Below are 11,892 nucleotides of genomic sequence, written 5' to 3' on the forward strand. Positions count from 1 at the left end.
AAGCTCAAGTTATGGCCTACAACCACTTACGCTGATGAATTTTTAGCAGTGCCCCAGCTTGCATGTCTTACAAACAATGCCTAGGCATTATATAACATGTCAGTGGTTAGCACAATCGAAGGACTGTTTCCAACAGAAACTATAGAAAAAGCCAGTCTGTTTTATGGGGAGAAGGCAATTTAGACATGCATATGTATTCCACTTGTCTGCAGGGTGAGAAAACAGGCCTTGACCCAATTTCTTTGCTAGTACAGATGCACCCTGTGACAAAAGGGTGAATTTGGAATAGCTGGGTGTTGTTATGGACTCTACTATCACTGCTCCTATAAGGTAGGATTTTAGATACATATTCCTGAAAGGAAAATAAATGGCTAAGCATGGTGCTGAACATCTTTCTCACTTTCACAAAATATAACCTCGCAGATCAATGAAAAAAGCACCCAGATACACTAGAATGAATCAATGGCCAGAAATTTGTGTGCATACATATGCTTCCATGCAGACATGCACAAACATTAATTCTTGCTTTTCAATGCAGGAAGCCAGCTGTGGAAATTAAAGGTAGAGGAATCAATAAAATACGCTGTAAAAACAAATGGGGAAACATTCCACTCTTGCTTCTTCTACCACCCACACAATTCCCAAATGGCCCCTTCTCTCCACTTGACTCAAATGTACAGACTAAACAAAAAACAAATGAACAACAACTGAAGAAAGATCTATTTCTAGATGGGCTTATTAAGCACAATGAGATTAAGCACTTACTAAGCACAGCTACTGAAGAGAGGTTACAGGCCTAGGTGTATGTATCCCTTTATAGTCGTTGTAATGAAACTGTGGAGTCTGAGGAAAACCAAAATCAAATAAGATGTGTAATATCTTCATCCCCTCGAGGCCAGCAGGATTCACATACACGCTTGGATCTTTCCTGTCTCAATCACTGATTTTGTGGTATACCCAGATTAAAAGAAATTCCTTCATAATGGACAAAATCATGGAGTAGAGTATGTACTCAGGAGCACCTGCTCTCTACTGGATGCTGAAGCTATGAAAGTAAATGCACTGGTTGTTGAAGAGCAGCCAATTGCAGCATTCTCTGTTCATCAAGGTCAATGGGTTTTCTGTCATTTTATGACCTGCTTTAGGTGCTTACATTTTGGCTAATAGAGGAAGTTCACCTAAATAACAATGAACTAGGCTCTCTTCCAATGATTTAATAGTAACTCCCCACCCTCCCCAAATTCTTTTTCTGTAAAAAAAAACATAGCGGTAACATGCATGCCTTCACTCAAAAAAAAGTGTTTGTTGTCTTTAATATGTTCAACTCATCATAAGCAGCTGTTAGTCATGTGTAGCAGCTGGAGGGATATCGTGGGACACTTCAAGTGTAAACTCAGTTTCTGGTTTTTTTTTTTTGTTTTTTCTTCATTCTTTTTTTCTTCCTATTATCCATTCTGTACCTTTCTTCTTCTCCATCTAGTGCTGCTTGTTCTCTCATATTCCTTTCCCTGTCACCATTTTTCCTTCCTGTACCATTTGTCAGGCTCCATTCTTTCCTTCTTCTTTCCTTCTCCCCTTTTTCATTGTATGATTTTATACCCTCTCTGATGCTGTTGTGTTTTATCAGACCATTTTCTCTTTCCATCCATAGTTCAGACTTTCCATCTCAGCTTCATTCTCCCCTTTCCCTCTCCCTGCTTAATGTTTATCTGGCCCTTTTCTCTTAGTTTAAGCTTCTAAAACCACTTTCCAAGTTGCACTGTACAGTCTTCATTAACTTTATGGAGAAGTTCCTACCCACCACAAATGTGAACTGTATGCCACTCTAAAAATTTTAATAATTTTTTTATTCCTTCCTAATTCTTGTTTAGTGGACCCTGTCTTGCAACATTTATAGTCAAAGAATATTGAATTTATTGGACACAGGAGGCTTTGTATTTGGAAATAAATTTATCTCCCTATTTATTATAAGGATTAATGCCAGTTTTTATAAAACAAAAGTACCTAATTAATTAGATTGAACTAGTCTAGGCCTGTTAAAAAACAAACAAACAAAGCAAAACAACTCTCAATATTTTGCTGGCTATCGCTTTGTCCACTGAATTTCCCTCCCCTCAGAACAGCCTTCTAGAAATAAGCATGCTTAAGACAAAATCAACCCAGAAAATTTTCCATGTGAACTTCTTTACATTCTAGAATTACAGAAGGCAGGAAATCCCTGGCTCTTGCTGTGGAAAATGTGTGCCAACTTCATGTAGCATCAGACTGAGAGATGGAAGGCTTCAATACCTTCAGGTAAATTTTAAGAACTAGTTCTTTTATCGTTTTATTTTAATTTTATTTTATTAATTTATAATGAACTATTTTTAAATACTTACAAATATTTTTTATTTTTTCTTTATTTGTTAGCTTATATAAATATTTAAATATTTTATTTAATATAAATGTAACCCAGACTTCTGATGGCTCCAAGAAAAGTGCATTGTGTTTCTCTTTTTTGGTTAGGCAGCATGGTATTACTAAAGCCTTATCTTTTATATCCCAGAATGTTTTCTCAAGAAAGCTTTTTTTTTTTGTTGTTTGTGAAAGAAAAAAAGGAGACTTCACACCATAGTGCAAAATTCTAGAAGGACAATCTAGATATATCTGCAAGCATGAATATTATTAAAGAAATTTAACTGGAATAGGAACTCAAACAGCTACTTACAGGAAATTCAAACCCTAATTTTAAATGAAAGTGGATAATGGAAATTTCTTCCCTAGTAAGAACTGAAAAAGGTCAGGTTTTGGCAATCATTACTGAACTGTAATCAGTACTGTTATAAAAGTAACCAATTATTTTCAGAAGATTTCTGTTGAGCAATTCTGTTTACTGACGATTTCCATGTTTTTTAAACTTCACCACCATGTTATATTAATTGAATATCAATAAAGGAATAGTCAGGTTGTACTGTATCCTGAAAACTTATTGTCCTGTGTTTTTGTGTAAATCTAACAATCCCTAAATCTTTACAGCCAAATGGATCACTTCAGGATGGCTGTGATAGTCACTCCTGTAAAATAAACGAGAAAGGGGAATTTATCTGGGAAAGGAGAATCACTGGCTGTCCTCCATTTGATTCCAGAAGATGTTTGGCTGAAGGTGTAAGTAATGAAATGGGCCCTAGGTTTCCTAGTAGACTGTCATGTTTATGGTTCAGTATATAGGTACCTTATGTGTATTAGGGATGGAAAACCCCAGCCCTTTCCCAGCACCTTGGCTAAACTGAATTTGAATTTTCTTTGAAATTCAGAAAACTGCAAGTTTTCTTTATTTTAAAATATATGCTGGTTTTATGTGGGGCTATGCTGCAGGAGAGATGCTGAGATTGCAGTAATTCTGTTCCATGTGAAGCAGCAAAACCAAGAAAATGGTTCTCACAGTGTTTTCAGTTCAGTATCCAGAGCAAAACTGCATGAATAATTATGCATATTGAGAAAACAGTCAAATTGGCCCCTTTTTTCTATGGTGATGTGTATGAAATACTAAGGCATTTTTTTCTCTACCCTCTTACAAGATTAGAAAAAGAAAGTTTTACCTGTGTTCTGGAAGAGCTCAAGCTTCCACCTTTGCAGTGGTTTAGTATATTGTCATATTAAAAACCCTACTAAACTTGTCCACCTGTCTTTGAGGAACAGAGTGCAGGCTATGGACTCCAGGAAGGGACGTATCACATGGTGCCCTAGATGCTTATCAAGCATCACACAGCTACTATATCCACCTGGTCCCATTTTCATGACAGGATGCATGGCAGGATGTAGGAAACATTTAACAAAGCTCATGCCCAAGCCTCTCTCAATATACACATAAAGCAAATGGGGGAGGTCTTGATGTGTTAAGTGCAGGAAGAATAAAGCTTCTATTATCTGTTTTTTTTTCTAATTTATTATTATTTTTAATTATTTTTTTTTTTGTGAAATCACTGCAGAACACAGGTTTTTATACAAACAAAATTTAGAGTAATGTTGGATTATATTACAACCTTGTGATTATTATAACATCGTGAAGGTCCCTATTGTAAAACAAGGGAGAATAGCTTACTTATAATTCAAAACTTCCCAAAGTGCATTTATTTTCATCTCTTCCAAAAAAAAAAAAAAAAAGGAAAACTAATTCAGCTATAAAATTAGCTCTTTTTTGGTCTAGTTACAGAGGGAAAGTTTAGTGGGTTTTGTTTGTTTCTTTGTTTGTTTTTAACCTTAAAAATCCTCCTATATTTTGCATGTGAATTCAGGTGTTTAAAACAATGTTGTTATCACCCAGAGTATAAATATTGTAATTCTCCATTTTCCCTTTCACTATGAATTTTCAGTAATTTTCCCCCATAGTTTATTTGTGAGAATTATTTCCTACACAGTATTAATGAAACAAACAATTATTTTTGGATGTTAAAAGTTATTTCACAGATGATATTTTATGATGTTTTGACTGTACATTTTCAGTTGTTTTGGAACAGGCATGCTTTCATCTATATTGCTATAAAAAAAACAAAACAACAAAAAAAACACAACACAACAGACCACACACACACACCCCAAAACAAACAAAGAAGCAAACAAACAAAAAAAAGAAAAAAGAAAAAAAAGAGAAATTGTAGGACCATTTCACTCTTTTCTTCCTTTTTTTTTTTTTTTCCTTTTTTTTTTTTTTCCCCGTATAAATGTTGTGGGTTTTATCACTCTGGTTCCCCAAAATTGGTTTGTATTCACCACCAAATTGATTTGTATTCAACATGTTTACTTTAAAAGGCTGCTATTATAAACTGTGGTAAAAGCAATATTTTAAAATGTTGAACTTGTTAAAATCATCAAATATTTCCAATCAGTTTTCAACAAATATAATCACAGGTTCAACAACTTAAAATGGATTAAAATGAAATTATGATTACTAATATAGACTTATATTTGTATACAGTATAGAAATGCAGTTTTCTCACCTAAATACACTGTTTCAAACATAACATCCTTTTGTAGGCTTTCTGCAGAACAAATGTTTATTGCTTGTGCCAAAATAGAAGTATGTTTTATTGTTTTAGGGGAGAATTGCAAAACTTGGCAATACCTGCTGTGACACATGTAAGTAAATAAATGAAAAGACTTGTTTGGAAATTGCAGGGAGTGTAAGCTACTGGGTAGGAAGCAAAGTTTGACATTGATGTACTTTGATAAAACAGGGGTAAGCAATGTAGTCAAAATAAACCATTGGACAAGTCACCCCCTCTGATACAGGTACTGCTATCATGTTTTTTCCACTAGAACATGTGTTTTGGCAGTATTCACAAGCGCTTTGAAAGAAATAGATACTCTACGCATTTTAGTATATACTGTTTTGCAGATGTTGAATTATGAATGTTATATTTAATTGTTCATCTGAAAAGAATGGGAACAGTATCACATACAGGTTGACAAGTCACATAACCTGATACTGAATATGTGAGGCAACCACTTCATGAATATACAATGGATTTAAAATGTATTTAGCAAAAAGAGATGGTTAAAATAATGTAATTATAAATATTTTTTGATATTGTAATAACAAAAAAAATTGGTGGGGCAGATGCTTATCAATGGTTCATGCCTGTTGAACAGCTTGCCTGCATCTTAAATTATGCAGTTTAGGAGTAAGTCCAGCAACTCTTAATTTCATGCATCACTGTGTAGATAATCTGAATGTCAGTCAGTCTGTGAATGTAGAAGGGGGTTTCCTTACATGAGGAAGGATGGGCTCTCATTTCTAAAACAAATTTCTGAAGCTTTTTTGAACAGACAGCCTCTCAGGTTTTCCTTGGTAAGTAAAAAACCCGAAAGCATACAGAACAACAACAAACAAAACACCAAACCTGTAGCTCATTAAAAAAAAAAAAAGAAAAAAAGAAAAGATTGATATTTTCGAAAGAAAATGTCAGAATATCAACATCTTGCCTGTCCTCCATTATGTCTTGTTTTACTCTATGCATGCGCTAATAAATAAAAGATGCCCAGTATAGCAGCCCATCACCACACTGCCACAGTTGCTGATGTAATAATACCCCTGATGAAAGAAGTTAACTCCTACAGAGTTTGTTGCCATTGCTTGTCTACATAACCACTGAGTTCTGCCTTTAGAAATGCAAGTCAGAGAGCGATTGAGATAGACTGTCATCAAACCACTCAAACAGGTAATTTAGTTAAGAGAGCATTAGTCTATATTTAGTCTTCGAGGAAGGAATACTGAAAATTACCTACTCTGAAAAACATCTTAATATTTAAAAGATGTGGGGATGAATGGGCTTTACTAACTGAGTCCATATTGCATGGCCCTTCAAATCCTCGTTCCCATTGACATTTGCTTGGATATAGATCAAAACTGAAGTCTCATGTTATAGTGCAGTCCTATTCCTGGTCACTTGTCTATTCAGATTTCTTCATAAAAAAAGGAATCCAACGCAAAAGCTAACATATTGCATGCAGTCAACTAATTGTGAGTTATCAGTTGATTTGTGTATGAAAGGAAGAACAGTGATTAACACATGGTTTTGAATCAATCTGACACTTCTAGACACTAAACATTCTTCACTTCTCCCCATTAATTACATCTTTCTCAGACCTGGAATTCAACCAGGACACTCAGTAGCAATATGCCGTTTGTTACATACTCTGTAGGGAATGCCAAGATCTGGCAAAGATACTGCAAAATCAGAGTAATTTATTTAATCTTAAAGCTCAGATAAGAAAATAATCGGTTTCTTATGGATACAGGTGCTTAGATGTAGGTTACATCACCTTCCCAGGTCTTGAAAGAGCTTATCTTTCAGACACCTTAGTACCATAAACAATTGGGCAATTAATTTCTTATCTCAAGTTCAAAGCACAGTTTAGGCTGGTGACTTTGGCTCTGTAGAGTCCCTACATGGCTTTGAGCAGAAGTTGTTTAAGAAAACAGTTCCTCTTAGTATGGTATACCTTGGCAATTGCAGTTCATTAGTGTGTCTAAGTGCATTGTTACAGGCTTTAAGTACTTTTGTGTAGGAGCACATAACTGAACAGGCTTATTTTCTTCTTCTTTTTTTTTCTTTTGTGGTACTAGCAAAGGACTTAATTAATTTTAAAGGATAATCCTTATTTTCCCCCTTCAGAAATGAGTTGCATCTCTGCTTCTTATGTCTTTTCTCAGTTGATCTCAACTGGATACGTCCTGTTAAACTATAAGCAGTTGACTTTGCAAAGGAGAAGGTCTACACAAAAGTAAATGATAGAAGTAAAGTAACTTGAGAGCAAGTCAATAAGTCAGGATCAAAAAGGCTGCAAAGCTGTTGTTGAGACTAACAATTATTTTGTTTGGGATTTTCAGTTCTGTGGACAAAACTGCATATTCCTCCTAGGTGAAGAAGTTTTATCAAATAAAGTTATGAAATCATTAAAAGAGAATTGGCAGCTCCAAGAGCCCTGGAGTCAGAAACACTTTTCAAGCTTTTTTTTTTTTTTAGTCTATATATATATGCGTGTGTGTGTGTATAAAATGCGAAGCTTTAGCAAGGCACACAGGCAATTAATTTGGTGATGACATTTACACAGAAAAATTATTGAAAGCTATGTATGCTGCTCCACACATAACAAATTCAGACCTACTGCTTCTTGTGTGAATTTCTCATTAGACAGGAGAGACAAAACAAACAAACAAAAATATCAAATGGGGAACTTACTAGCAAAACATCAAAAAGTACTGGAAAACAAGTATAAGAATAATTCATGGCTTGCTGAGGACAGTGGCAAAATTTCTGTTGACCCAAACTTTGATTTTTTGCAATAGTATTTCTGTAATTGTTTTGTTGTCCCATCCTGCCTATCCTCATGGGCCCTGTGACCTGTGGTCCAAGTGCTCTTGCTGGCACTTAATATACACATTTATATATGTATAAAATCCATATATATATATATATACCTTCCATACACAGACATGTACACAGAATAGAAAGTCTATCACCCAGGACATAATTAGATATAGAGTTTAATAAGACAGGGGAGACTACAGAGACTGAGTTGGGCAGGGCGAGGTCAGACAAAACTATGGACAAGCAGCTGTTTAACATGCAACCACCCCACCTTTATGCCTTTATCCATCTGTATTCCTGTCATTGTTCCTCCCAATCCTCCCTGATTCCTCTCTTTCCCCAACATTGGTTCCTTCCCTAAAAAATCCCCTAGTGAGTCTTATAGAACCCTAAGCTGTACTTCCCTCACATCCCATAATGAGTCCCATGCATCCGTAGGCAGTGACCCATCTCAGTCTATAAGGTGATCTGGAGAGCTGCTTCCGTTGACTCATCTTGAAGGGCATCATTCTGAGGGAATGAGATCTGTCTCTTGTGACAGTCTCAGGAGTAGCCAGGTCAAGATAGTCTGATTCTCTGATTAAGTTACTGGGGTTCCTACATGTGTCCTCATTATTTTCCTCTGCATTTGGCTTGCCCAATGTAGCCTTGCAGAATCTTTCAAAAGGGAGTAAAAGGCAGACATTAGGTTGCAAAGAAGCATTAAAACAAAGCAGTCAACTGAAAAGAAATATGGGGGTCGGCCTCTTGTTGCAGATAATGAGTGATAAGATGAGAGGGAATGGTCTCAAGTTGCTCCAGGGGAGGTTCAGGTTGGAAATTAGGAGATATTTCTTCTCAGGAAGAGTAGTCAGGCATTGGAACGGGTTGCTGAGGGAAGTGGTGGAGTCACCGTCCCTGGGGGTGTTTAAGAAAAGGTTGGACCTGGTGCTTAGGGACATGGTTTAGTGGGTAATTGGTGGTTGTGGATGGTCGGACTGGATGATTTTGGAAGTCTTTTCCAACCTTTATTAATCTATGAGGGAAAAGCTGTTCTCCAGTGGAATTTTAGTAAGCTGCTTTATCCATGTAGAGCAATTCATTCACACAGAAGCAATTTCCAGCATTGTCAAATGCTTTTTTTTTTCTTTTATTTTCTTTCCTTTTTATTTTTTTTTCCCTTTTTCTTTTAACTTGGTAGGTGTGGAAGAGGAATGTCGACCAGTAAGTACCAGACTGCAATATCAGAACATCAACGGATGTGTGGCTGAAAAGGAAGTGCCTATTTCTCATTGTGAGGTAAAAAATAAAAGCACTCCCACACACCCACCCCTACACCTTCCCTTGCCTCCCTTGCCCGTTTTCTGTCTTCCACAAGGGGACCTTCTGGCTCCACCATGGCTACACTTCAGTAAACAGAGCATCAGTTTCTGTCCTCACTGACTCACTCAAACTGTGTAAACCTAATTGACACTTACTTCCTAAAGTAATTTGGTGATGCTGGATTTTCTGTATTCAAGCAACCATGCAAAAAGGCACACAATCTGAGGCGCGAAGGCTTAGTTCATACTCCTTTGCTTCCATCAGAAATGAATGTCTCTGAAATAGTTTAATGAGGACTTTCTACACAGAAGAGAATTTTCATTTTAGTATAACTGAAGTTGATTTTCAGATCTGAGTCTAAAGTTAGGTACACATATCCTTCTTTAGGCTCTGAAGCTGGCTTATGAGTGTAAATAGGTATTTAGATGCATGATGCTTTAAACAGATGTTTAAATTCAAGTGCTGTGATTTGACTTTTGTGCTCTGTAAGCTCTATAACTCCTCTGTTGGCCAGAGCACTAAGCTGTTGTGTTCTGCATGTCTTATTCATTTCCATAATCAGATTAAAAGCTTAATGGTACAGAATTTTCCTGCCCAACACTCCTTACAACTTGTATAGCAACTTTCATTTGACACAGGAGCATAGCATCCCTTCTGGATATTTCCATCTCCCTGAGACTGGGATCCAACAAGGAAATTCTCTTCGCTCACTGGGTCACAGCAAGACAACTGCTCAATCTGAGATAACCATGCTTCATACAAGGACTGTATGCAACCCTTGTATGCAGACCTAATGATGATGTACATGGATGGAAACCAAGAAGTTGCGTTGCACTCAGCTACTTGAGTATTATATTTAGCTGGTGCCGTAAGCAAAATGAATCTTCCAGTTTATCGTGACTACTGGGAAAAAAAAGAATGGGGACAGGTTATTAGCAGTACACATGCCCAGGCTTTTCTCATCGGTAACTGATGCAGGGCCTCCATTTGCTATGCAAAACTTAATATGAAAGGAAGCTTTAAGAACAACAATACTTACCCTTGATTAAAAGAAAAAGAAGATATATGCTTAACCTCTTGTCCTATCCACAAAAATCAGTGGTAATCAGGTTCTTAGCCATCGAGTCATATGTACTGAAGTTTCTCCTGCATGAGTACAGATTTTGTTTTGTGAGTCTGGCCATATGTTGAGCAAACTAAATGTTTCTGCTGTGATTGGCACTATGTTTTTTCCTAAACTTCTTCCTGATAATGCTATGCATATATATATATATTTGGTATTAATCTCAGAAATAAAAATGAAAAACCACAAAAACAAATGGACTCTGACAGAGTTTGATGTGAGGTCTTTTGTTTTTATATCATGAAAGCATATGTCAAAGTAATGGACAGCTAGTTCTAAATTTGGAAAGTAATCAGACAGGAAGAACAATGGAAATATCAACCAGGTGGACAACAGTGTACATGCTTAGCATGCAGAGCAACAAGAAATGCATCTTAGAAACAACTGAAAAATTGAAGGGATTGCAGCAGTTGGACTAACGCACTTTCTGAATGCACATCCCATATGGCTGAGGTGATAAGAGAAGAGTGTTTCTTACTACCATTTTGTGTGTGCTTAGAAGCCAACACAATAATGCTGGATATCACCTAGTGTATTTTAAAGCACAGATTTTTTTGTGTGTGACCAGTTCCTTCATCTCTTCTTTGCTATGCTTATGTTCATAAGACATTAGTCTTTGATTAGCACCCCACACTCCGGAATCAGATACCTGTTTCTGCATTCATGTTTTGCAGCAGAACACTGAACTTCAGGCAAAGAAGTCCATGGATGTTTTGAAGACCTAGATTTTGATTTCACTGGGTTTCTGGCACTATTCAAACTTAGTATCTCTTTTTCTGTCTAGGGCAAGTGTAGAAGCAATACAAGATACTCCGTTCAGATGGGGAAATGGGAAGATGTGTGCAGCTGCTGTACAGCCACTCTAACAACAGCAGTCATGATCCCACTCCGGTGTGCCAATGGCACAGTGGTGCAACATTACATCCCTTCTGCCTCTCAGTGTGAATGCAATTTGCGGAAGTGTACAGAGTGAATATTTTGAAGGAGCCCAGTGGTTTAATCTTGAGCTTTATGATGAAAGAACTTTACAGTGAAAGCCTCATTTCCTCTCTGTAGACGGTTTTATTCAGTAGAATTCTGACTAACTAATTGTATCAGCATAACAAACAATAAAATTTACTAGCACAATCGAGCAGTATTGGTATGGTTTATAGAAGAGACATTTGAGATTGCATTGTTCTTTCATCTTAACCATGAAAAGTTATCCTCATCAATAAAAGAAAATGGTGTGGTAACGGAAACAGTTGCTTCTACTTAAAGAACATGTCCCAAAGCTTTTAGCACTGACTTCAGAGACTTTGTACTTTCATTCCCCACTTCAGACCTTAATTACATGCTGTATGCATGTAATGCATGTGGCACTTTACAGTCAGAGTTCTTGGTACACAATAATGATTATGGCTCAGGCAACCAAATATTTCGGTAATCCATATACATTTTTCTCCTTAAGTTGAATGCAAAGAAATTGTGTGCTAAGGACATGTTGTATACCATATGCAAAACCTCAGCATCTGTAAATGGGGCTTAGAGACAGCTTTTAACCTATTTACCACAGCACTTCTACAGACCAGCTTAAGGAGAAAGCTCATCTCTCTTTATTCTGGATGCCAGAACTTC

General features: G+C 36.6%; 1 protein-coding gene across 2 annotated transcripts in view; it reads left to right on the forward strand.

Moving 5' to 3' along the window:
* The window catches only part of VWF (von Willebrand factor), a 148,218-nt gene extending 136,815 nt beyond the window's left edge, over positions 1–11,403 (forward strand). The window contains exons 48-52 of one of the 2 annotated variants that reach the window (XM_080564567.1): positions 2,197–2,295; positions 3,016–3,144; positions 5,076–5,115; positions 9,031–9,128; positions 11,060–11,403. In XM_080564567.1, coding sequence (XP_080420693.1) covers positions 2,197–2,295; positions 3,016–3,144; positions 5,076–5,115; positions 9,031–9,128; positions 11,060–11,248 — 555 coding nt within the window. In that variant the 3' untranslated portion in view covers positions 11,249–11,403. Of the gene's footprint in view, positions 1–2,196; positions 2,296–3,015; positions 3,145–5,075; positions 5,116–9,030; positions 9,129–9,790; positions 10,079–11,059 lie in introns of those variants that run through there. The other variant, XM_080564568.1, reaches the window with a different exon arrangement.
* Positions 11,404–11,892: the final 489 nt, after the last annotated feature.

Source organism: Anser brachyrhynchus (assembly GCF_964034855.1).
Source record: "Anser brachyrhynchus genome assembly, chromosome: 1".
Lineage (NCBI taxonomy): Eukaryota > Metazoa > Chordata > Aves > Anseriformes > Anatidae > Anser > Anser brachyrhynchus.